The sequence below is a fragment of the Mesoplodon mirus genome (genome assembly GCF_964341445.2).
Source record: "Mesoplodon mirus genome assembly, chromosome: 8".
NCBI classification, from domain to species: domain Eukaryota; kingdom Metazoa; phylum Chordata; class Mammalia; order Artiodactyla; family Ziphiidae; genus Mesoplodon; species Mesoplodon mirus.
In genome coordinates, this window is record NC_138984.1 from 9,772,763 (window position 1) to 9,799,881 (window position 27,119).

General features: G+C 41.3%; 1 protein-coding gene across 1 annotated transcript in view; it reads left to right on the forward strand.

Annotated features, from left to right (window-relative positions):
• The window catches only part of DNER (delta/notch like EGF repeat containing), a gene marked incomplete at both ends in the record, with an annotated part of 331,941 nt that overhangs the window by 141,674 nt on the left and 163,148 nt on the right, over positions 1-27,119 (forward strand). The window contains one exon of the mRNA XM_082631051.1: positions 26,655-26,800. Within this exon, the coding sequence (XP_082487177.1) occupies positions 26,655-26,800 (146 nt within the window). The remainder of the gene's footprint in view (positions 1-26,654; positions 26,801-27,119) is intronic.

Below are 27,119 nucleotides of genomic sequence, written 5' to 3' on the forward strand. Positions count from 1 at the left end.
TCCAGATGTTCATCTAACCCCAATCCTGCAAGTTTCCCACTTATTTCTCTCTCTATGTAGCTGGCATCATTTTTTCCCCAGCCCTGTCTCCTTTCCTTTCTTCCAACTCCTTTATAAAATCCTCACTTTTCCAGCCACTTAAGTCTCACCAACCCCTTTGATAATCACGTTTGCAGCCAGCATCATACAACTCGGCATCTGAATATTCCTTTCCTCTTTGATCTTTTTGTATGTTGATTTTATATCCTTAATTAGACTGTAAACTTCTAGAGAGAAGGCACCATGTCATAGCTTCTTGCACTATGATGGTCACATGGTCACCTGAGTGATTAAATTTTGTTCATATGTAACAGTTATTCTGCTCAGTAAATGCCATGTGAAGAAAAATTCCAGTTGCAAATGTTAATCTGAAGAATTCTTTGTAAGTTTTCACAGCCCATCTCTGTGACACTTAAACTTTACCCCCCTTTATTACATTAAAAGTAGAGGATCAAATGAAGAAAGAAGGGAAAGAAAGAAACTTTTCATCATTCTTTTGGGAAAGCTACATTTTGCACTTTGTCCTTTAAGAGATCTTGCTCTGGAGGCCAGGGGTAAAATAGTCAAAGGAAGTTTGGAAAGGTTACCAGCTATAGAATCATTAACATAAAGCTTTTGCTTAATGCTTAAGATTTAACAAGAAAATGCAAATATTTCACCTTTTATTGGTCATCTTAAAGCCACAGTTGAATATGGCCTATTGAACTTCCTGAAACAGGGGGAAAAAAAACTTGGGAATGTTCAAATAAAGGCAATAGTTGGAAGAGAGCAAAAGCAGAAGTATAAGGCTGTCTTGAACAGCATAATTTAGATAAAATTGTTGTAGCTCACATTTGTCTAGTTGGGAGTTTTCTGTTGAATTTGTTTTACTTAAATTGAATCCGCATTTCAATATTATTAGCAATCAAGATTATTCTTTTTGATCTTTTTATTATTGGTAATGAATGTTAGGATTTTTGTTTGATTTTTTTTTTTTTTTTTGTACGCGGGCCTCTCACTGTTGTGGCCTCTCCCGTTGCGGAGCACAGGCTCCAGACGCGCAGGCTCAGCAGCCATGGCTCACGGGCCCAGCCGCTCTGCGGCATGTGGGATCTTCCCGGACCGGGGCACGAACCCGTGTCCCCTGCATCGGCAAGCAGACTCTCAACCACTGCGCCACCAGGGAAGCCCCCTGTTAGGATTTTTGGTTGTTAGTTGGCTTTGAACTTCAGTGCTCTGCTATCTTCCTAAATACCGTCACGGTCAGCATCAGTTATTTATTGGTACCTATTGATTGTGGTGATAAACCACGCATTGTTTAAAAAAAAATCTATTAGAAAGACACATGGTCCTTAGAGTTGACAGTCTAATATTCACTGGGCCCTGTTGAGCATTGGTTGGTCAAGCTGTGGTGGAATTGGGGCAGGTGAGTGAAGATAAATGAGAGATTTCTCCTGCCCTTCAAGGCAGCCTCTGGAATCAGGCTTCGTAGAAAGGCAGATTGCTGGCCTACAGAAAGTAGGTTGGTGGTTTTGCCAGAGGCAGTGGATGGGGTGTGGGGTGGGTGAAATGGGTGCAGGGGGTCAAAAGGGACAAACCTGCACCTAGAAGAGAAGTAAGCCCTGGCGATGTAAAGCACGGCATGGCGACTATAGTTAATAATACCGTATCGCATGTTTGAACGTTGCTGAGGGGATAGATCTTAAAATTTCTTGTTATAAGAAAAAAAATGTGTAACTCTGTATGGTGATGGATATTAACTAGACTTACTGGGGTGATCATTCTGCAGTATATACAAATAGCAAATCACTTTGTTGTACCCCTGAAACTGATATAATGTTATATGTCAATTATATTTCAATAAAAAATAGATAAATAAAAAAGGAGAGCAAAGAGGCTGCAGGTAATTCTCCTATAATGTGGGCCTAATGCATTAAGTGGTTTTCAGAAGCAAACTCAAGGTATGTCTTTATAATCATAAACTCTCCCTCTCTCCCCCTTCCCATTCTGCCTTCCCATTCTTTTTCTCTCCTTCTCTCTCAGCCCTTTATTTAAAAATATAGTGCTTTTTACTTATAGATTAATTTAGAAACATTAAATTATAAATAAAATTATTTTTATATTTTTAAGAACTTCTTGTTAACTGGTACCTTTTTACTTAATTGATAACGTGAATTTTAACCCAAATCTTATCCACAGAATTTGATTAAAATATTAAAAAAAAATTTTTCCCCGCTTCTTTTAACTTAAAGACAAACCTTCTCAGGGCTTTGCCAGTTTACTGTTGAAAGTTTTTCTAAGTTTCTGTCAGTGCACATTTCAAATGAGAAAGTAAATTCTTTCATTGCCGTTTTTACAGTCCATTTTCTGCTTCTCCGTAAGATCTCTTCTGTTTCTTCTTTCTAAGGGGGAGTGGAGGGAGAGAGGGAGGGAAAGTGAAGAAGAGAGGAGGGAGAAGAATGGGAGTGGGGGGAGAGAGAGAAAGAGAGATTGACTATCAAGGCTGAATATATAAACATAAGGGAGTATGTTTTTTTCTCGCAAGAATGTAATTTTCCAATTTACTCTCCTTTGGAAAATTAAAGAAGGCTCTAGTGTCTATTTCTTATCATAAAAGTAATGCATACAAGAATAAGAAAAACTGAAATGTACTTTCTGTAATTCCCCATCCGCCACTGACAACCAGTGTTTACATTTTGTGGTATTTCCTTCCAGATACTTTCTTTATATGACAGTGTGTGCAGGTACATACGTGCTTTTTTTTTTTTGGAAACAGAAACACATTCATGTGCTGTCTGGTTTCTTGCTTTTTTTCACTTAATGCATCATTGACATTCTTTTGTGTTAATCAATATAAACTTAGTATTCTTCTTAATGACCGTATAGAGTTCCACTGAATCAATGCACTATGATTTAATCAATATGTTATTGTTAAGCAGTTATCTCCTTCGTTTCCTCCTTTCTTTTGCCTCTTTAGGCAGAATTTCAAACATCATGATAACCTCATCTTTGTATCTTTTCTGGTGATATATTTGGGTTACATTCCCAGGTATGGAATTTACTGGATCAATGCACATTTTAATGACAGATTAAAATATATTATCGATTCCTCCTTCTTCCAGTTTTCACTCAGGATAGCCAGTTTATCTTTGGAATTGTGCCTCGTCCCCCTTCCATCAATTGTGACCAGATACTTTTAACTAGATCCAGCTGGAAATTTACATATACCTCTTAGCAGCATCCTTAACAGTCTGAAATATTTAGGGATCTCCTCGAGGAGAAAAGTGGTCATTATCAGTTTCCAGAAAAAGGACAGTACCAATCTCTTTAAGCAGAAGATATTCAAAGTGGTTTCATTACAGTATTGCATTTACACCTCAAAGTATGGTAAATGTAATGGTTTCATTATATCATTGAGTTTGCCCATCAGAGTAAAAGTAAAATGGGGACAGGAGGGTGGGGAATGAACACGTGGTTGCTGCTCTCACGGTCCCTACCACATTGTCCAGTTCTAGTGATGTTTCTCCCATTTAATGCTAAGCAAAAAACATCTATTAATATATTCCAGAAGACTACAACCCCTGATTCCATTTCCATCTCCTTCTCTTAAATTATTTGGCTTTCCCACTTCAATATCCTGGAGATAGATAGTTAAGTTCCTTTTATCATGGACTTTTTATGAGGTCAGAATTCTTCCATGAGAAACGGGCAGAGGGTTTTCCAGAAAAGACATACATTTGGAAAAACTACCAGGGATGCTTTAGAGATGATCATTTGGTTTTGACACAAAATCATGGTAGTTGTAATTGTTTTTCACAAAGATCTTGGTATCAAACTGAGAATAGCAAGCAAATGGACCGAAATAGGGCATGTCAGCTGGAGAAGGTTATCTAGTTGTTGGTGAGGAATGTAAACAATTAGGATTGAACTTCAAAAAGGCGCTCTCGCTTTCTCCTCTTTTCTCCTCTTTAGTGCTGTCTCTTGACATTTGGGTATTGAATGCCATGATATTTTTGGTATTCACATGCATCCTTAACAAGTACAATGCTCTCTTGGCTGTCCTGTTTTAATGCTGTAATTGTGAGTTTGACCTACAAAAGTTATATTTGCTTGGTAGGCAAATGGAAAATCTCCTTAAATAAATACACTGACAAATACTGTTTGGCTACATCACTAATAAGAGACGACAGCCTCTGGAACATGACCATGTTAAAAAACAGGATCTGCATCATCTGTGCATTTATCCACAGCCCTGTTTATCATCAACAACTATTTATTGATTAATTACCATGTGTAGGACACAGTGTTCAGGACAGTGAATACAAAGATGTAGAAGATCCCAACTCCTGGCTTTGAGGGGTTTTAGCCTCCAGGCAAGCAGGACATACTCCATACTCATTATGTAACCCAGATATATTTTGTCATCCTGTGACTCAGTCTTGTTCATAGAGTTACATTCGAATAAACAAAACCCAGTAGCCAAAAAATGAATTAAAAACACTTTAAATCTTCATTCATCTTTTTGAGGGAATATGAATAGGAGTGGGGAAAATGCATTTCTGTTGTGCAGCAAAAATCTTATCAATCTTATCTCCTCCTCTCTGCTCTCTTAATAGTCTCCGTGTGTTTGGCACTTGCTTTGTGAAATTCTCTCTCCCACTCTCAACGTCTGCTCCCCAGAATCTCAGCCCAACACCCAGCCTTTGAGGCTTTTCCTCCTTTCTCTTCCTGTTATTGCATCTCTTTATTTTGTGTATCAGTGTAGCTTCCCTGCTTGTTTTTACTTCTTCTCTCTGTCTTGCCCATTACCTAGGTTCTCACTACAAAGAACTTGCCTGGGAACTGACCCAAGAAGTAAGAGTCCTTCCCCATGAGAAATGGAAGTAAGAGAAAGATTGTAAATATCCATATAATAAGTCATTGTTTCTCCTGCTAGATATTAATGATTTTGAGATGATGTTCCCCGTAAAGTGACAAATGAGAAGATAAAGGAGTGTATATTAAATTTATCAGATGAATTATACAGTCAATGTAAGGGCTACATGAATGCGGAATGGCAGAGTCATCACTATGGGGAAAGTTCAGCTTTAGACTTGAGGTATATCTTGAGCTTGGCCTTGAACTCGGGAGTCAATTTGAGAGGGAAGGACATTCGGGATAAGAAAAGTGGTGTGAACAACGATGTGCAAGGGAGGATGCATGTGTTTCAAAGTAACAGATCAATTTGGCTGGAGCAGCAGATTTCAAAAAATAAAGTATGGAAAATTAGGAAACGGATAGGATGCATAAGCTAGACAGTGAAGGAGGTTGCATGCTGTGCTAAGGGGTTTGTATTTAGCTTGTAGGCAGTGGTGAACAAGTTTTTCAGCAGGAGAAGTGCAGGTTGTGACAGTGGTGGTGGGATAATATGGTGAAAACTGGAGTAACTTTTGGTGGTGAAGATGAAGGGTCAAAATCAGCTGTCCTGGAGATTTAATCAGACAGACCTCCTGCAAGGGAAGGACGGCCCTTGGAAACACTTGGTTTGGGCTTGTTTTAGATTTTGTGCATGTGATCTTATTTTATAAACTACGTTGTTGAGGGACTTCCCTGGTGGTCCAGTGGGTAAGACTCCGTGCTCCCAATGCAGGGAGCCCGGGTTCAATCCCTGGTCGGGGAGCTAGATCCCGCATGAATGCCACAAGTAAGAAGCCTGCATGTTGCAACTAAGACCCAGTGCAGCCAAAATAAATAAATAAATAAATACATACATACATACATATTAAAAAAAAAGAATACATTGTTGAGATATGTAGATGCACAGACCCCTACGTCCATCCATCATACATATGTACACACAGAGGTGCACATAGGTATGTATAAGACACACGTGGTTGCATGTGCACACACACGGATGCTCCTTTGTGTATATACACATATACAGATGCGCATTTGTACACAGATGCACCCATACAGAGATGCAAAGATGTGTATATGCACATATGTGGTTTAAGGGACTTGATAGGTGGATAACTATAAAAAGGTATACAGCTTGGAGCAAGTGGGAGGGAGCATGGGGGGACCCCTAAGACTGAGCAGTTAGTTTGGAAAGAAACAGTTTTTAGAATTGGAAATAACGCTAGTATTTACATGGAGAATAACATTCATGAATGCAAAACAATCAGCAAATTAATGAATTAATTTTGTATTAAGCTGATAGTTTTTATTTTAAGAAGCATTTCCTTTAGAATATGAAAGTGTGATTGGCATCTGCAAACAAGCCTGATTCCAAAAGCTTGAATTTCACACTGGGGAGCTGGGTCTCCTCCTGTGGTGGCAGGCAGCCCCTCAACCAGGGCAGGCCTACACTCAGCGAGCGTTAGAAGTGGCAGCTCGAGAAGACGGAGGCCCACGTGATCTGTCCAATCATTCTTTCTTTGTTTCGGATGGAAACAGATGAACAAAGGTCCGTTTTGTTTTGTATTGGACCTCTGCCTTACATACTGCAGTTCCTGTTAGATTTTCCAGTAGTGAAGGCAGCCTGTCCAAACACAGTTAGATGGGGATTTCGAACAGTAAAGGTTGTAAGGGAGACGGAGAGAATTTTTAATTTGCTACATTGACTGCTACAGAAAGAATCGATGATCAGATAGTATTCCCAGGACTTTCGTAAAGACTGAAGCGTAAATAAAATCTGTTCTGGGACAGATAAAGGAAACCCTTTTCAACCCACTGAGCTGATGGTAACATTGAACTAAAGCTGTGACAAAGCGAAAGAGAGGCATGGACATAAATACACTACCAAACGTAAGGTAGATAGCTAGTGGGAAGCAGCCGCAGAGCACAGGGAGATCAGCTCGGTGCTTTGTGACCGCCTGGAGGGGTGGGATAGGGAGGGTGGGAGGGAGGGAGACGCAAGAGGGAAGGGATACGGGAACATATGTATATGTATAACTGATTCATTTTGTTATAAATCAGAAACTAACAAAAAAAAAAGGGCAAAAAAAAAATTTTAGCAAATCAAATTCAAAAATTATAAGCAAGTTAGGTTGACCCCAGAAATGCAAAGCCAGTTCAACATTCAAAATCCAAAATCTGTATCACTAGACTATAAAATAAAATCATATGATCATCTCAAAGAAAAAAAAAGAATTTAATTTCTGAAGAGAGTTGATTGGGAACTGGGAGAATCTGTAATTCATTCTTTCTTGGTAAGCCCCCAAAGCAGGATGATTGGTGGTATTGTTTGTAGTCTGGAGTAGGGCATGGTTTAGCATGAGGCTTGCCTCCTAAATTGGTTTGGGGCTCTGTGTTCATGCAGCTACTGGCTGAGATTAAAGCCACTCAGCTCCGTGGTCAGCGCTGTTATTGATTACTGCATCCACGGAGGCTGTGAGCTATAGAGCAGGAGATCAGGGAAGTTGGTCTCCGTCACTACCAGCTTTCTTTTCTTTGTTCCTCTTCTCTCCTTTGTCCCTCTTGTGTCCAGTATTAGCTGGCACCACACTCAGCTTGCTTGTCCTCCCTTCCCCCCTTTCTTTCCTCCCCAGAATATTTATTGAGTACCTACTGAGTTAGCTACCTGCTTGGCACTGGCAATAGAGCAATGAACAAAACAAACAAAAATCTCGGCTCTCGTGAATTTTATGTGTTAATGGGGTGACAAGTAATAAGGAAATAATTCTACAAATAAGTAGGAAATGACAACTGTGATAAGCACACATGCTGTGACTGTAGTAGATAATAAAAATCTGACCTAACCTTGGGGCAGTGGGGATCGCTGCCTTAAAGGAAAATGACTTGGCTGAGTTATTAATGAGGCAGTGAGAAAACATTTCCAGGCAGAAAGCTGGGACTGCATGTGCAAAGTCCCTGTGGCTGGAGAGAATGCATAGCCTCAGAGGAACTGCAGCAAGGCCACAAAGCTGGAGCTCGGAGAGCAAGGGGGAGAGAGGGGGAGATGTGGTGGAGACGGAGGCTGGGTCAAATGGCCTCACATGCTGGGCTCTGGAGACGGCGTGAAGATCCTAGTGGCCGTGAGGAGCTGTTGAAGGGAAGGAGCTGATAAACACATTCATCCGCGTAAGGTCCCTACTGAAATACGTGCATTTTAACTTGGCAGAAAAGAAGTCATTCTTAAGACAGCAGCTTCCATACCTGGCAGTCAGACATCTGGGGGAGTGGTAAACCCACAGGCATCTGTGGCCACATCCCCAGAGATTCTGCTTCACTGGGTCAGGGTGGAGCAGAAATAACAGTTTATTAAATAAACTCTGTGGGTAATTCTGATTCCAGGGGTTTGTGAGCCAGATAGGAGAGGGCCCTAGTCGTGGAGACCTTCTTGGAGCTCCTGAAAATGAAGCAGGTAGGGAAGGCTGCCTCTGAGCATCTTGAGGACAGGTGCTGTGACTCTTCCTGTGATGAAAATGCTAATAGGAGCTAGAAATAGCCCAGCCAGACAGGCTGAATTGGAGTCAACCTCTCCATACCTCCCAATTTTTTTTTTCCCCTCAAATCATGGCATACATTGGGGCATTATTGAAATACACTGGCTCATTCTATTTTTAGTGCAATAAATACCCTCACAGAAACATAAAGTTGTTGTGCATAATTCAAGAAGCAAATGCATCTCAAATTAGAAATCTCACCAAACACTTGTAAATTCAGGTCACATCTTCCATATGACCTTGAAGTTACCAGGTAGTCTTGTCGGTGGCCACTTAAATGTGGGGTTTTGAATCAAAGAGGAGCAAAGAGATGTAATAGAACAAAGGCAATCGCAAGATCGTGCTCACAGCAGCCAAGAAGGTAAACACATCAATCAACAGCTTTTTATGTTAGCTCCTCTGAAGGCCCTATCCCTTGGCTTCCTAATGTTATAAAGTCATCTGCAACCCCAATTAGCTGTGCATTTATAATCTCCCATTACCCTCACATCAACACAGAGAAGTGATTAATTATTTTGGCATTCATGGTAATGTCATTAATCAGGATGCATTCATTGGGTATTAATGACTGGACATGACGGACATTCATTGTATATGAATTCTACAGTAATTTAGCAATTGATTTACTAGTAGTTGATGAGTTGAAAGTGTACTAATGGAAGATTAAGTGATGTAATTCTAACTGATTATGAAAGGGTGATCAGCTAGACATTGAAAAAGAGATTAAATAAATGAGGAATTTCAGTTGTATATTCTGTGTGAGCCAACAGAATTTCAAAGGAAAACACAAATGACGTTTCATGTTCTACCAATGGGTATTCAGGAACTGGAATTTAAAAATGTGTCCAATTAGGAAGTGGTTTTCATATGCAATGAGGATATTTTTTTCCAAATGGAGATTACTTAATGCCCAAAATAGGCACATAGAGAGATTTGACAGGCTTATTTGTAAATTTTGCTTCAAAAGAGGATTTTATAATTTGAATATTTTATACCATTATGCCATTGTATTGGCCAGTGTCTCTTGTATTATTGCTGGTTATACTTTTTTAAAAAATGTCTTTTAATCCTATAAATTGTAGCCATACCTCATTTATTCACCCATATATATGTGTGTGTATATATAAAAAAATATATATATATATATATTTTACAACTTTAAGTAAAGCCTAGAGCTTAGCTTTTTAAAATAGAACCTAGGCATGAATTATTCAAAATGGCAGATAACCTAAGTCACATTATTATGAAGGTACTTTTATTTGGACATTATCTTAAAATTCTAGCTATAATTTTTAAAAGTAGCAATAATTAAATAAAAATTTATTTCAGAGTTTCCACTCTCTAAATGACCTTCTTGCTTGCATCTTGGCTCTGCTGTTTTCTCAGGGGACATACTTTCCCAGAGCCTTTTTTTCAGACCTACACAAGTCTAAGTTTCATTCAGGACCCAACTTTAAATAGATGTCATTTGTCGGTATTGCTGTGGGTGATAGTGATGATGGTGGTAATGATGATAATGATGGTGGTGGTGGTGATGGTGATGACGGAAGTGATGATAACGACGATGATGATGGTGATAATGGTAGTGATGATGGTGATGTTGATTGCTAGGGACTGAATGTTTGTGTCCATCTTCTCTCAAATTTATATGTTGAAACCCTCACCCCCAGTAAGTGGTATTTGGAAGTGACGCCTTCGGGAGGTGATTAGAGTTAGATTGAGGCATGATGATGGAGCCCTCATTGTAAGATTAGTGCCTTGATAAGGAGATGAAGGGACCAGCTTTGTCTCCACCACGTGAGTGTACAGAGAAAAGGCAGCTATCTGTAAACCAGGAAGAGGTGTTTTCCCCAAGAACCTGACCATGCGGGCACCCTGATCTCAGACTTGTAGCCTCCAGAACTGTAAGAAATAAATATTCATTGTTTAAGTCACCCAGCTTATGGTGTTCTGCTATAGCAGCCCAAGCTAACTGAGACAGTGGTGGGGATGATGATCATTATAATGATTTATAGGGTCCTTATCATAGGCTTCACTGTATTAAAACCTTTGCCCATGTTAGGATCTTTAATCATAACAACCATGGTAAAAAATAGGTAGTGTTATCATCTCTATTTCAGGGAGAAGGAATCCAAGGCATGAAGGATGTAAATATCTCTCCCAAAGTCACAGAGCTGGTAAAAACTCAGACCACCTGGTGGTAGAGCCTGGTGTAATCTCCCGTTACCCTCATGTCAGCACATGGTTACTCGTTTTAGTATTTACTGTAAAGCCACTAATCAGGAGGCATTCACTTGGAATTAATGGATGGATATGGTGGACAATTACCCACTTCTGTAATGTGAAACATATACTATATACAGAGTACATAAAATGTTAAAATCCAATTCTAGAATACCTCATCTGTTAATATATATATTTATAATATCCCTGCGTGATAAAAGGAATAATATTAAGTATTTTTTCCTAAACTGGTGCTCAATTCCCTCCTACTCTTCCTGTGTCTGATATAAGCTGAGCCACTTTGATGGCCAACCCTGCCTTGTAAATATTAAGGAAGAGGAGGGAGGGGGGAAGTGATGGAGTTAGCATGTTGTCAGTTTGGAACACTAAGTTGTAGCTAAATGGTGATTCCTTCTGAGTCAAGTGGTAGGGGTGGGGGGGATGCAGCACAGGGGAAGGAGTTTGATGTGGTTCCTTTGCAGGCCTGTGTTGGTCAAGGTGCAGTCTAAGCTGTTGTAATGGAGAGACAGCGAATACAGTGGCTTAAACGAGTTACATGTTAATTTCTCGCTCATGTTGTTACAGAAAGTGGGGTCAGGTTGCTTGCTGCTCTAAAGCCAATAAAAAGGCAAGGTTAGTGGAAAGGAAAGTTTGCATTATTTTGGAGGCCGGCCACAGCGGGGGTGGCGGGTGGTGGTGGTGGACTCCCCACTGACAATCAGGGGCAAGAGCTTTTAAAGGGGAGTTTCAGGGGTGTACAGGCAGAGGGAGGGAGGGGGCTACATGCAGAAACAGCACAGTCAGCTCTGACCATCATCTTGAAATTGGTCATGCGGTGGTCTGATCGGCGTCATCTTGATTGTTTTAAGGACAGTTAATCTTCAGTTCTGGAGTCGGTTTGTTCCCATTTCTTCGAAGCCAGTTCTCGGAATTGTGGCAGCTTATGTCGTGGCTACATCCTGATCATCACGTGGTTAACTTCTTCCACTTGGTGGGGCTTTCAGTATCTATAAGACAGATCAGAGGATGTGGCTCAGAATATTATCTATAGCCCTTGAAGAGGAACTTAAGGTCCTTGACTTTGTTTAATGACTAAACTATTGTTATTTGGTCTTGTTTGATGGTTTTCCTTTGCTTATGCATTTTCTCACTTCTCTGAATAAACTTGTTTTTTGGCTAAAGTTTTTCTACAGACAAAACGCAGGCAGGGGACATGGTGTGAAAGGACCATAGGGTCTTGCTCCGTTTCCATGTTTCAATCAAGAGGTTGCTGGTCCAGGATGGAGGGCAGCACACAGATCCCATCTCTGGATTCAGACCTGCTGCCCTGGCTGCCCCAGTGGCATATCAGCCACTGGGAAGGGGGAAAGGCTAAAAAGAGCACTTGCTTTGTCTTCTTAAATGTATAACAGAAGTGCGGCGCATCCTCTCCCCAAGTCACTGAGGAGAGGCTGGGTGACCCAGTTGTTCCCAGCAAAAGCTCCCAATTCTGTTATTAAAGGAATATGGGGAGAATGGATAACAGTAGGCAACCTCCCACGGTTCAGATACTCAGGTCTTACTCAGGACAAATAATTTAGTTTAATTTTAGTGGAAAAAGGAGTGTGGTAGGGTGACTATCTCGAAAAAATTAAACAAAAATATAGCACTCTGGGCTAGTAACCCTTTACTGTGGGAATAGATACTTGTTTTGGAAAAGTATAGAATGTCAACCTAAGAACTCTTAAACCTTTGTGTTCATTTTTTCAGCCTGTGTTTCATACTGAATTTTCAGTTTTCTCTGCAGGATGGATAGAGAGAGGGGGCTGCTGAGATATTGGCAAAGTTGGGAAGTAGTTGTTGAGGGCTGCTCTATCTGACAGATTGTGGAGCATAAACCAATCTCTCTTCAGGGAATAGCAAGCTGATTGTATGTATTTTTTTCTATAGTATGTTCCCATTATCTTTACAGTTTCTCTTTCCCTTTAGAGCAAATGATATTACTTACTATATACTTTTCTAGTCGTCTGGCTAGGTGCACTCTACCTGATGATTTAAATGAGTGGCAATAGTAAAAGTATTGCCGTTGGACCATTGCTGTTATGTGCCATTGTGTCTCGAATTCTGAAAGCATTTTTGGCCATACCTTACTTAGGAGCCCACAGAAAATGAGAGTTTCTGGACAGGTGAATTTTCCAAAAAGCAGTTTACTGCTGTAAACAACAAAGCTTCAAAGCAAGCACACAAGCAAATGAACAACAACAGAATGCAGACTTTCACAAGGAAATCCAAAGAAAGCTTTGTTGAGAAGAGGTAGAAAGAGCTTGGGTGAGGTCTAAGATGGTGGGTGTGGCCAGGCAGGTTCTCCAGCGAATGAGCATCATTGTAATTGTACTTGGGTGTAGTGACAGTTCTTTAGTGTTCCTTCACTTTCCCCCCTTAACTTGTGGTCTGACTGCATTCCGCATACGTGCAGTGGAAGGACAGCTGTGTTCCTATAGCAGGAGGTGTATTAGTAAGCCTTGTTTTAGCATCATGCTGCCCTGGATTTGGTCTAGGTTCAAGTTTGTACCCTGCATCAAGCTCTCTTTTTGCCTTTGGCCAGATACTGTCAAAAGATGATTTATTTCTCAGGTTTTGCTTCCCAACCCCCAGGTATTGAGTCACAAATCCACGGGGATCCTGACTGGCTTATTAAGCTTTGCACTAACCTCCATCCCACCTTCCTAAGGAGTTGGCGCAGAGATGCCATCTTATCCCTGCTTCTGCGAATCGAATTGTGGGAATTGGAGGTGTTTGCCTTCCCAATGCCCAAGTTAATGCAAAAGCCCTGGCTCTCCAGCTGGAGCTGGATCTGTGATATTTTAAACCGTTCATGCCTAGCTGGTGCCAGCCATGGAACTTCCTGGACTGTGAACAGTTTTTATAGGTTATAGTTTTGTGCCAAATGACTCGCCAAGTCTTAAAAGGAAAACTCAGCAGTCTGGTTCCAACGGTCAGAGTTTTTATTTTGCACGTATGCATTCCCTTTACCAGGAAAGAAAACGGTCTTTAGCCAAACCACTGAAGTAAGAAACGCAAATCTCGCTGGTTCTTAATCCCAATGAGACCTTAACTACTAAGTCCATTTAAGACTCTTTGGTCTTAATATTGAAGAAGCCAAGTGGTAAGATGAACAGTTAATGGCCAGGAGCCAGCCCTCTCGCGCTCTCTAATGGATACTGGACCAGTCCATCCCAAAGGTAATGACAGGGTCCCCTTTCGGTTGCTCCCTACTTCTCACTGGCACCAAGGGAGTGAGTTTGGTGAAGTCGCTGTTCTAAAAGGACTGTAATGATGGCAGAACATTTTATTACCGTGTTAATGAGCACAGTGTGGGCCCGAGGGCGGGACAGAGTGTTTGTGTGTGTCTGTGCAAGAGTTGGGGGCAGTGGGGACGTGCAGAGAAGGAAACCCAGCCTTTATTTGTCATCGTAACTAGTTACTTGAGGGTGTTAACAGATCCCAGGATAATCTTTGGAGAGAGTTTTCCTTCGTTATTGTTTTAAAACTCATTAGGGAAATCACTCAGTTGTGTAGTGAGTAGAAGTGGACCTTTCAAATGCAGTGTTATCTTTTTCCCCTCCCTCCCTCCCTCCCCTTTCCCTTCCTTTCCCAGCCTCTGAACCTTGAGCTGAAAGGTGTCCTTAGACATTTTTCTTTGTCATGGACCACAGTCTCCTCCTTGTGGTTCTTTATCTCCTTCATGGTGCAGAAATCTTTTCTTTTTTTTTTTAAAGAAGATGTTGGGGGTAGGAGTTTATTAATTTACTTATTTATTTTTGCTGTGTTGGGTCTTCGTTTCTGCACGAGGGCTTTCTCTAGTTGTGGCCAGCGGGGGCCACTCTTCATCGCGGTGCGCGGGCCTCTCACTGTCGCGGCCTCTCTTGTTGCGGAGCGAAGGCTCCAGACGCGCAGGCTCAGTAACTGTGGCTCACGGGCCCAGTTGCTCCGCGGCATATGGGATCTTCCCAGACCAGGGCTCGAACCCATGTGCCCTGCATTAGCAGGCAGATTCTCAACCACTGCGCCACCAGGGAAGCCCAGAAATCTTTTCTTAATCAAGCCTACTAAGGAAAAGTCATATTTGTTTTTAGTTAAATTTTCTAGTATGATTCTGGTCTGGTGTAATCTCTATTTATCGATATAACACTAAGTTTATTCTGTGAATATCGGCCTGTAAAGCTTGGTTCTGGGATCTGGTCTTTCTCTCTCTTCTCTAAGAGTGCACTTTTGTCCCAATGGTGTAGAACCCCCCCAAATTCAGATGAGGCCCAGATTTAAATCTTCAGCCCCGATGTTCTTAACTACCCATGTCCTATGTTGAACCACCAACTTGGCTGCTCCATTTGCGTGTGTGTGGAGGGGCGCATCTCATCAGAATCTGCTACTTAACCTGCCCATGGCGGACATCCTGGTCACTTTCCAGCACCACTGCACACGAGGTTGCCACACTATGTATGATTCCTTCTTTTCCCTCATCCAATCCTTACGAAAGTCTTCTTGGTTCTTCCTCCAAAACGTGATCTTTGAAAAAGCATAAATCCTGTGTTTTCCACACTCTTTAGTGGATTCCCATTGCCCTAAGGGTCACGAGACCCCCTCTAATCTGGCCCCTCCTTTCTCTCTGTCCTCATCTGGGCGCTGGCCCTTGACACACTGACCTTCTCATCCATCTGACACACTGACCTCATCCATCTGACATGCTGATGTCCTCAGCTCTCTTCACTGGCTCTTTTGCAGCCTTCAGGACCCAACCTAAATGCTGCCTGCTACCTGGAGCTCAATCATCGTCTGCTGAGTGAGCTCAGCTCTCCCTCTGTCCTGGGTGGCCCTCCATCCCACCCCATCCCCCCACAGCTGGGTTATGCACACTGAATGCACAGTCTCTCCACTTAGAGGGACTCAGTATTTTGGCCTCATAATCAGAATCATAGACTTGGACTGAACACAGTTATGATTCAAACAAATGTTTATCCATGAACTGTTTCAGAGAACTCTCATTTTACACGTGTTGTGGTTGGAATGAGGAATCTAAGGGCACGAACATGAGAAGATGATGAAATGTCCTTCCATAAAAAAAGGTGGGAGAACCCCTGAAATTTTGCTGGACAGCCTTCATTTTCTTTTCTCCATTTCTGCTTTCCTTGTCTTTCTGTATCAGTGTCTCCTTTTCTTCTGTCTCATGCAGTTTCTATCTCATGCTTTGGTTTTCTTTTTCAATCTTCCTTCCTCCGTCCCTCCCTGCTTCCTTCTTTCTATTTCCCTTTCCCTTTTATATGTCTCCTCTATCTATTCCCTTTTCTTGCTTATAATTTAAACCATGCTTTTGCTGGAGCAACTTCATAGCCTCCTATGTGGCATCAGTTCTTTAGTTTTTGAAAAGGCCACAGAACGTGCAGGTGTTGACAAGAGCTCATTCTCTAACAGCTCTGTGGACAGGACTGGGGTGTCACCCTCCCTCTGACTTTACCGGTTTTTGTCTTTAGTTAATCAGTTGGTTACGGTTCTGTGGTTCTTGGAACTCTTGGAATTCTGAATGAGGACAAGCCTTTTTATTCAGGCCTGTCTCAGGAATTATGTTACATATATTGATTTCATACCATTAAGGAAGAGAAAAAAAACTGTGACCATTTCCTTGGCATTTCTTATAAGCGTGTTAGAAGTGCCACCATTTTGAGGGCTGAGTCAAAGAAATCACACTGGCTTTTCAACAACCCTCAAATGATCAGCCATAAAGCCCCAAAGAACTTCTTTTTTTTTTTTTTAAAATGAATTCTGTTTTACTTCAGATTCCTCCTGCTGCTGCTTTGTAAAGAGCACAGTTCCTGCTCTTGGCATGTGGGCTACTTTGCTCCAACCCAGCTGCAGTTTGAGGACAGTTAAAAGGATCACTTTTCATTAGGAGGAGCTCCAAGCATTTTCCCCTTAGATGTGAGCAAAGGGAGGTGCAAACAACTTACTGAAATTACACTCACACCTGGAAGGAGCCAGCACACACCGTTCTCCTCATGTGAATGGAGCACCTGCTGCAGATAACATGCTGATTATGCTGTTGACGCATTGGGGGGATTAGGTGACATAATCAGAAATGATGTAGTAATGCATGATACACTGCTGTAAAGACTGATTTCTTTATGAGTTTACTAAGGGATTTTAGGACCCAAATACTCAGTCTTATTAAGCAAATAAAGCTAATGTAGAAACTTTCATCAAAGTTGTCTCCAAGAACTTCAGAGACTTAGGATGAGTGAGGGAATATGAATATCACCTAAATATCACACAGTGGCCTAGACTTTCAAACATAGACGGGCACAGTGTGCTTTCAGAGGCTCACGTGCCTCTAATTCAAGGTGATCGTTACCTTAACAAGGACATTACTTCTGTGACTTAGATTTGTTTTTCTATCGGACCAGTGGTTCTTAAGTGGAAGCATGTGTCCGAATTACTTAAGGAGTCTTTTTAAATAATATGCCTAAACTCCCAAACTGTATATTGGACTTTCAGGAAGAAATTTGTTTAGTGTCTTTTTTTGTTTTTGTTTTTGGCTGCATGGGGTCTTAGTTGCGGCACTCGGGGTCTTTTTTGAGGCATGTGGAATCTTTCCTTATGGTGCGCGGGCTTGCCTCTAGTTGTGGCGTGTGAGTTTTTTTCTCTCTCTAGTTATGGCCCACAGGCTTAGTTGCCCCGCACCATGTGGGATCTTAGTTCCCCGACCAGGGATCGAACCCGTGTCCCCTACATTGGAAGGCAGATTCCTTACCACTGGATCACCAGGGAAGTCACCTGTTTACTGTCTTAACATGGAGTGTTTCACGTGCTCAAACGAAGTGTTCCCACTGCTACCCTGAGGCATCTCGAATCACTTCTAGAACTAGGGCTCACTGTGCCGTGGGGGACCCCTGGAAGGGAGTGAGCTGAAGGTTTCTGCCCTGAAGATTCAGAGTCAAGGGCTTTTAAGCAATAATTATTGGATAGTCAACTACATTGAAAACCAGAATGTACTGAGGACAACACCAAGTACTGAGAGAAATTATGTTACATACATACATGCACACGTACACACACACATACATACATACATACATACATACATACACATGTAAAGTTATTTCCTCTGATTGTGACACTATTCTCCCTTTTCCTTTGCCTGATGAGTTTCCACATATCCTTTGAAACTCAGCTTCACCACGCTTTCCCTAGAAAGCCTTTCTTGCTCCCCTTAGGCTAGGTCAGATGCTCCTGACCCAGATAACTATATCGCTCACTTTATCTTCTGGTTTTCCCTGCTGGACTGTAAATTCCACGAGGACATATATGACATCCATCTTTTCTCCATGTATGCTCAGTGCCTACCACAGTGGTCACAGATCTTTTCAGTGTGGCTCCAGGTAGTAAATATTTTAGACTTTGTGGACCATCCAGTCTCTTAAGACTACTCAACTCAGTCACAGTGCAAAAGAAGTCCAGACAATATGTACATAAATGAATAGACTATATTCTAATAAAACCTTATTTACAAAAATTTAAAAAAAAAATAACATGCCTACAGGGGCCCAGTCAAGACCATTGACAGTGAATCACTTATGTTGGAACCTGGAAATATGTACTTAGAAAAAGCGCCTGCAAAAATATAAAGCTTCTGGTTTCTAAACTAGTTAAGGACCACTGCTCTTGACCAAAGTTTGGAGTGGCACAAACCAAGGGTGACTTCTCTCTGTAACCTTAAAATCTAATACAGTGCCTGGTTTGTAGAAGTGAGCGCAGGAAAGGTTCTTTGAGGAAATAGAAGCGAACTATTTAGAAAACTATATTGTGCATATTTTAAACTCATTCAATTGAATTTCGTTTTTTGACTGAATCAGGAGAAGGCTTTAATTTATTGTTTTAAGCAGCATTTAAAAAATTATTAAATTTTATTTTATTTATTTTTTTATACAGCAGGTCCTTATTAGTCATCTATTTTATACACATCAGGGTATACATGTCAATCCCAATCACCCAGTTCATCACACCACCACCCATAACCCCCTGCCGCTTTCCCCCCTTGGTGTCCATACGTTTGTTCTCTACATCTGTGGCTCAATTTCTGCCCTGCAAACCGGTTCATCTGTACCGTTTTTCTAGGTTGCACATATGTGCATTAATACACAATATTCTGACTTACTTCACTCTGTATGACAGTCTCTAGATCCATCCACGTCTCAACAGATGACCCAATTTCGTTCCTTTTTATGGCTGAGTAATATTCCACTGTATATATGTACCAAATCTTCTTTATCCATTCGTCTGTCGATGGACATTTAGGTTGCTTCCATGACCTGGCTATTGTAAATAGTGCTGCAATGAACATTGGGGTGCATGTGTCTTTTTTTTTTTTTTTTTTTTTTTTTTTTCCGTACGCGGGCCTCTCACTGTTGTGGCCTCTCCCGTTGCGGAGCACAGGCTCCGGACGCGCAGGCTCAGCGGCCATGGCTCACGGGCCCAGCCGCTCTGCGGCATATGGGATCCTCCCAGACCGGGGCACGAACCCGCATCCCCTGCATCGGCAGGCGGACTCTCAACCACTGCGCCACCAGGGAGGCCCTGCATGTGTCTTTTTGAATTATGGTTTTCTCTGGTTATATGCCTAGTAGTGGGATTGCTGGATCATATGGTAATTCTATTTTTAGTTTTATAAGGAACCTCCATACTGTTCTCCATAGTAGCTGTATCAATTTACATTCCCACCAACAGTGCAAGAGGGTTCCCTTTCCTCCACACCCTCTCCAGCATTTGTTGTTTGTAGATTTTCTGATGATGCCCATTCTAACTGGTGTGAGGTAATACCTCATTGGAGTTTTGACTTGCATTTCTCTAATAATTAGTGATGTTGAGCAGCTTTTCATGTGCTTCTTGGCCATCTATATCTCTTCCTTGGAGAAATGTCTATTTAGGTCTTCAGCCCATTTTTGGATTGGGTTGTTTGTTTTTTTAATATTGAGCTACATGAGCTGTTTATATATTTTGGAGATTAATCCTCTGTCCATTGATTCATTTGCAAATATTTTCTCCCATTCTGAGGGTTGTCTTTCCATGTTGTTTATGTTTTCCTTTGCTGTGCAAAAGCTTTTAAGTTTCATTAGGTCCCATTTGTTTATTTTTGTTTTTATTTCCATTACTCTAGGAGGTGGATCAAAAAAGATCTTGCTGTGATTTATGTCAAAGAGTGTTCCTCCTATGTTTTCATCTAAGAGTTTTATAGTGTCCAGTCTTACATTTAGGTCTCTAATCCATTGTGTATGGTGTTAGGGAGTGTTCTAATTTCATTCTTTTACATGTAGCTGTCCAGTTTTCCCAGCACCACTTATTGAAGAGACTGTCTTTTCTCCATTGTATATCCTTATTTATTTTTTTTTTTTTTTGCATTATGCGGGCCTTTCACTGCTGTGGCCTCTCCCGTTGCAGAGCACAGGCTCCGGACGCGCAGGCCCAGCGGGCATGGCTCACGGGCCTAGCCGCTCCACAGCATGTGGGATCTTCCCGGACCGGGGCACGAACCCGTGTCCCCTGCATCGGCAGGCGGACTCTCAACCCCTGTGCCACCAGGGAAGCCCTCATTAGTGTATAGGAATGCAAGAGATTTTTGTGCATTAATTTTGTATCCTGCATCTTTACCAAATTCATTGATTAGCTCTAGTAGTTTTCTGGTGACATCTTTAGGATTCTCTATGTATAGTATCATGTCATCTGCAAACAGTTTTACTTCTTCTTTTCCAATTTGTATTCCGTTATTTCTTTCTCTTCTCTGATTGCCATGGCTAGGACTTCCAAAACTATGTTGAATAATAGTGGTGAGAGTGGACATCCTTGTCTCGTTCCTGATGTTAGCGGGAATGCTTCCAGTTTTTCACCATTGAGACTGATGTTTGCTGTGGGTTTGTAGTATATGGCCTTTATTATGCTGAGGTAGGTTCCCTCTATGCCCACTTTCTGGAGAGTTTTTATCATAAATGGGTGTTGAATTTTGTCGAAAGCTTTTTCTGCATCTATTGAGATGATCATATAGATTTTATTCTTCAGTTTGTTAATATGGTGTATCACATTGACTGATTTGTGTATATTGAAGAATCCTTGCATCCCTGGGATAAATCCCACTTGATCATGTTGTATGATCCTTTTAATGTGTTGTTGGATTCTGTTTGCTAGTATTTTGTTGAGGATTTTTGCGTCTATATTCATGAGTGATATTGCTCTGTAATTTTCTTTTTTTTGTAGTATCTTTGTCTGGTTTTGGTATCAGGATGATGGTGGCCTCATAGAATGAGTTTGGGAGTATTTCTTCCTCCACAGTTTTTTGGAAGAGTTTGAGAAGGATGGGTGTTAGCTCTTCTCTAAGTGTTTGATAGAATTCACCTGTGAAACCATCTGGTCCTGGACTTTTGTTTGTTGGAAGACTTTTAATCACAGTTTCAATTTCAGCGCTTGTGATGGGTCTATTCATATTTTCTGTTTCTTCCTGGTTCAGTCTTGGAAGGTTATACCTTTCAAAGAATTTGTCCATTTCTTCCAGGTTGTCCATTTTATTGGCATAGAGCTGCTTGTAGTAGTCTCTTAGGATGCTTTGTATTTCTGCAGTGTCTGTTGTAACTTCTCCTTTTTCATTTCTAATTTTATTGATTCGAGTCCTCTCCTTCTCTCTCTTGATGAGTCTGGCTAATGGTTTATCAATTTTGTTTATCTTCTCAAAGAACCAGCTTTTAGTTTTATTGATCTTGGCTATTGTTTTCTTTGTTTCTATTTCATTTATTTCTGCTCTGATCTTTATGATTTCTTTCCTTCTACTAACTTTGGGCTTTGTTCTTCTTTCTCTAGTTCCTATAGGTGTAAGGTTAGATTGTTTATTTGAGATTTTTCTTATTTCTTGAGGTAAGCTTATATTGCTATAAACTTCCCGCTTAGAACTCCTTTTGCTGCATCCCATAGGTTTTGGATCGTCGTGTTTTCATTGTCATTTGTCTCTAGGTATTTTTTGATTTCCTCTTTGATTTCTTCAGTGATATCTTGGTTATTTGGTAACGTATTGTTTAGCCTCCATGTGTTTGTGTTTTTTATGTTTTTTTCCCTGTAATTGAATTCTAACCTCATAGTGTTATGGTCAGAAAAGATGCTTGATATGATTTCAATTTTCTTAAATTTACTGAGGCTTGATTTGTGACCCAAGATGTGATCTATCTTGGAGAATGTTCCATATGCACTTGAGAAGAAAGTGTAATCTGCTGTTTTGGGATGGAATGTCCTATAAATATCAATTAAATCTATCTGGTCTATTGTGTCATTTAAAGCTTGTGTTTCTTTATTAATTTTCTGTTTGGATGACCTGTCCACTGGTGTAAGTGAGGTGTTAAAATCCCCCACTATTATTGTGTTACTGTCGATTTCCTCTCTTATAGCTGTTAGCAGTTGCCTTATGTATTGAGGTGCTCCTATGTTGGGTGCATATATATTTATAATTGTTATATCTTCTTCTTGGATTGATCCCTTGATCATTATGTAGTGTCCTTCCTTGTCCCTTGTAACATTCTTTATTTTAAAGTCTATTTTATCTGATACGAGTATGGCTACTCCAGCTTTCTTTTGATTTACATTTGCATGGAATATCTTTTTCCATCCCCTCACTTTCAGTCTGTATGTGTCCCTAGGTCTGAAGTAGGTCTCTTGTAGACAGCATATATATGGGTCTTGTTTTTGTATCCATCCAGCAAGCCTGTGTCTTTTGGTTGGAGCATTTAATCCATTCACGTTTAAGGTAATTATCGATATGTATGTTCCTATTACCATTTTCTTAATTGTTTTGGGGTTGTTTTTGTAGGTGCTTTTCTTCTCTTGTGTTTCCCACTTAGAGAAGTTCCTTTAGCATTTGTTGTAGAGCTGGTTTGGTGGTGCTGAATTCCCTTAGCTTTTGCTTGTCTGTAAAGCTTTTGATTTCTCCATTGAATCTGAATGAGATCCTTGCCAGGTAGAGTAATCTTGGTTGTAGGTTCTTCCCTTTCATCACTTTAAATATATCATGCCACTCCCTTGTGGCTTGTAGAGTTTCTGCTGAGAAATCAGCTGTTAGCTTTATGGGAGTTCCCTTGTATGTTATTTGTCATTTTTCCCTTGCTGCTTTCAATAATTTTTCTTTGTCTTTAATTTTTCCAGTTTGATTACTATGTGTCTCAGTGTGTTTATCCTGTATGGGACTCACTGTGCTTCCTGGACTTGGGTGGCTACTTCCTTTCCCATGTCAGGGAAGTTTTCGACTATAATCTCTTCAAATATTTTCTCGGGTCCTTTCTCTCTCTCTTCTCCTTCTGGGACCCCTCTAATGCAAATGTTGTTGCGTTTAATGTTGTCCCAGAGGTCTCTTAGGCTGTCTTCATTTCTTTTCATTCTTTTTTCTTTATTCTGTTCTGTGGCAGTGAATTGCAGCATTCTGCCTTCCAGGTCACTTATCCGTTCTTCTGCCTCAGTTATTCTGCTATTGATTCCTTCTAGTGTATTTGTCATTTCAGTTATTGTATTGTTCATCTCTGTTTGTTTGTTCTTTAATTCTTCTAGGTCTCTGTTAAACATTTCTTGCATCTTCTCTGTCTTTGCCTCCATTCTTTTTCTGAGATCCTGGATCATCTTCACTATCATTATTCTGAATTCTTTTTCTGTGACGTTGCCTATCTCCACTTCATTTAGTTGTTTTTCTGGGGTTTTATCTTGTTCCTTCATCTGGTACATAGCCCTCTGCCTTTTCACCTTGTCTGTCTCTCTGTGAATGTGGTTTTTGTTCCACAGATTGCAGGATTGTAATTCTTCTTGCTTCTGCTGTCTACCCTCCAGTGGATGAGGCTATCTAAGAGGCTTGTGCAAGTTTCCTGATGGGAGGGACTGGTGGTGGGTAGAGCTGACTGTTACTCTGGTAGGCAGAGCTCAGTAACACTTTAATCCACTTGACTGCTGATGGGGGGTAGGGGGGTGGGCTGGGTTCCCTCCCTGTTGGTTGTTTGACCTGAGGCAACCCAGCACTGGAGCCTACCTGGGCTTTTTGGTGTGGCTAATGGCAGCCTCTGGGAGGGCTCACACCAAGGAGTACTTCCCAGAACTTCTGCTGCCAGTGTCCTTGTCCCCTCAGTGAGCGACAGCCACCCCCTGCCTCTGCAGGAGACCCTCCAACACTAGCAGGTAGGTCTGGTTCAGTCTCCCCTGGTGTCACTGCTCCTTCCCCTGGGTCCTGCTGCACAGACTACTTTGTGTGTGTCCTCCAAGAGTGGAGTCTCTGTTCCCCCCAGTCCTGTCAAAGTCCTGCAATCAAATCCCACTACTCTTCAAAGTCTGATTCTCTAGGAATTCCTCCTTCCATTACGGACCCCCAGGTTGGGAAGCCTGACATGGGGCTCAGAAGCTTCACTCCAGTGGGTGGACTTCTGTGGTATAAGTGTTCTCCAGTCTGTGAGTCACCCACCCAGCAGTTATGGGATTTGATTTTACTGTGATTGTGCCCCTCCTACCATCTCACTGTGGCCTCTCCTTTGTCTTTGGATGTGGGGTATCTTTTTTGGTGAGTTCCAGTGTCTTCCTGTTGATGATTTTCCAGCACGTAGTTGTGATTGTGGTGCTCCTGCAAGAGGGAGTGAGATCACTTCCTTCTACTCCGCCATCTTGGTTCAGGGCCACCTCAATTGAATTTCTGCTGGCTCAGTAAATTTAACAGTTGAAGAGAATTTTTAAAATTAACCTTTGGAGAGAGGCCTCTTCTAGAGAATTATAGAGCATTCTGTGATCTAAATGCTTAGTAAGGAGACAGATGGTATAGATTTTTCAAATAATGTAATGTGAAGCTAGAGAACAGAGCAAAGAGATGAAAAATACCTTTATAATTACTAGCTGATTTTACCTCCACTATTTTATGTGTAAAGATGTCTTTTAAGATAAGAATTTTGGTAGCACTCGTACATTGTACCAGGCTCTATTTCTCTATCAAAGTTGATAAGCAGTTTTTTTAGTAAACTGGAATTTATGTATTCTAATGATGGCTGTTCATCCAAGTGGACTTGTTGGATGATAGCACATTCTGGAAACTCCTCTTTGGGACTTGTCTTTACTGCTCTGGTCCAATGTGTACCTGCATCCTGACTTCCTACTTGCCACTTCTCTGAGAGTTGTCCCTTGCCCTCAAGGAAGTCTCAGTAAAGGTGTTTTGACAAGTAACCATCCAAGACATAAAATAATCAGGGACCTGTATGTAACAGTATGTACTTGAGTGCAGATGGACATGGTCGAGCTGGGAGGGGGCTGGGGTATTGGGGAAAGGCTTGTGAATAGGATGAGAACTGAGCTGTGATCACTGGAGAAGGAGGTGTATTCCAGGCAAAGAGGCACTATGGGAATGTTTACAGAGTTGGAATAAGCAGGGCGTTTGCAGGTGCTGGGAGGAGGTTTGAGGTGTCTGTGTGATGCGGGACCATGACCAAGAAGTAGGAAGCTCTACAGAGGAGGTGTGTTTGCCTAAACCATCCTTTTCATTCTGTCCCAAAGCCAATTTACCATAAAGTTTTCAATAGGAAATCTTAGGAAGAAAGCAACTAGTTCTCTGTGGATGTAACACACTGCTCCGTGTCAGACCAGCAGTGCCTGTCTTTACCGAGACACTAAGAGATGTTTGGCTCCTAATTTCAAACTTGAAGTTGAGGTGTGTCTCCACTCCACTCTGACTTGCACAAATTTCCCAACATAACCTTGATGCTTCTGAACAGGATTAAATTCTCTGCTGCTGTTTTGAGCCCATCTTCTGCCTGTTAAAAACATCCCTTGCACTAATGTAGTGCTTTGCCCTTTACAGATTTGTTGTCCCTGGATGCTCCTTAGGGTCCAAGGAGCAGGGTGATCATGTTGCCCCATTACCCAGACAGCCTCACTTTCTGCTTGTGTCCAGCTGTCATCATAAAAAGCATTCTTTTTTGATGTGAAAAGAGTCCCAGAAAAAAAGAAAATTGGGCTTAGAGAGGCATGGCTGTCTAGAATCATTTCCACCCCCTTGTCTTAAGCACCTTTTCTGGGTAATGCAGGAGTCTTTCTCCTGGGTGTTAATTATAAGTTGTTTATTTTGAAGTTAAAAATCATTCCTAAATAAATGAATATTCTTATTAGAAAAAGGTACACTCTCAATGAAATAATTATATCATCAATGCACAATACTTACAGTATTATTTCCTCATGCCAGTTGGAGACTATTATTTATTCCATATTTATTGCTACCAACAATGTACAAATAGCTGCACTTGACATAAAGATCATTCAGTGATAAATATGACACATTAATGCTTTTGTGATCAGTATTCAACTATGATTGGTCCTGTTTTATTAGATGGTTAAAACCACATAACTGAAATTGATACAGCACCGTCAGATTGGTGATCAAGTAGATATTTATGAAGAAACCCAACATAGAATGTGACCCATGTTGCATGCCCACTGTTGAGGGCACTGAGCTGCTCGGGCAGACCCATAGCAGGGTGGGTACAGGCGATTTAGTGCTTGCGACTATTCAGAGCAGCCAGGAAGACAGAGAGTAGGGAGATGCAAGCACGTGGCTCGCCGGGGAAAAGACGGGTTCAAAAGCAGAGAGAATTCTAAGGTGCTAATGCAGGGATGGAATTCAGAGACAGGGTGGCCCATAGAGGGCAGGAACAGGAGCAAAGCAAAGCAGCTCAGGTGATGGCGGAGTGCCTGGCGCTCCTTTTCCTTGGTGACCGGCATCCCTCATGATGCTTGGGAAGAGTGGCCTACCTTAAAGGCCCGAGGTCCGAATGGCCACTAGCCACGCACTTTTATGCCTTGGCTTAACTGACTGTATTTTGTTTTGTTTGACATACTTGAATGTTGTGTAAACGGTAGTCATAGCCTTGTCAGAATGTTGGTTGGCTTTACATTTACTGTTGTCCCATTTTCTTTTAGGTTTTGTGAATGATTCTGTTACTAAATCTATCGTGGCTTTGCGCTTGACTCTGGTGGTGAAGGCCAGCACCTGTGCACCAGGGGAGAGCCACGCAGACGACTTGGAGTGCTCGGGAAGAGGAAGGTGCACCACGAAGCCATCAGAGGTGAGGGGACACCTGGGAGCTTTAAAAATATATATTTACATATAAACACACACACACATATATATATACACACACATATATACGCACACACACACGTATATATACACACACATAGACACATACACACATATACACACAAATATACACACACCTACACACACGTATACACACACATACACATATGCGTGTATATGTGTGTGTGTGTATATATATATATATAAAGGAGGAAGGAGGAGAGAGCAAGTGCATTGGCTGAATGTCTCCCCGAATTTCTGGTTTTAATTATTTGTATGCAACATATAGATACATAAACTTCCAT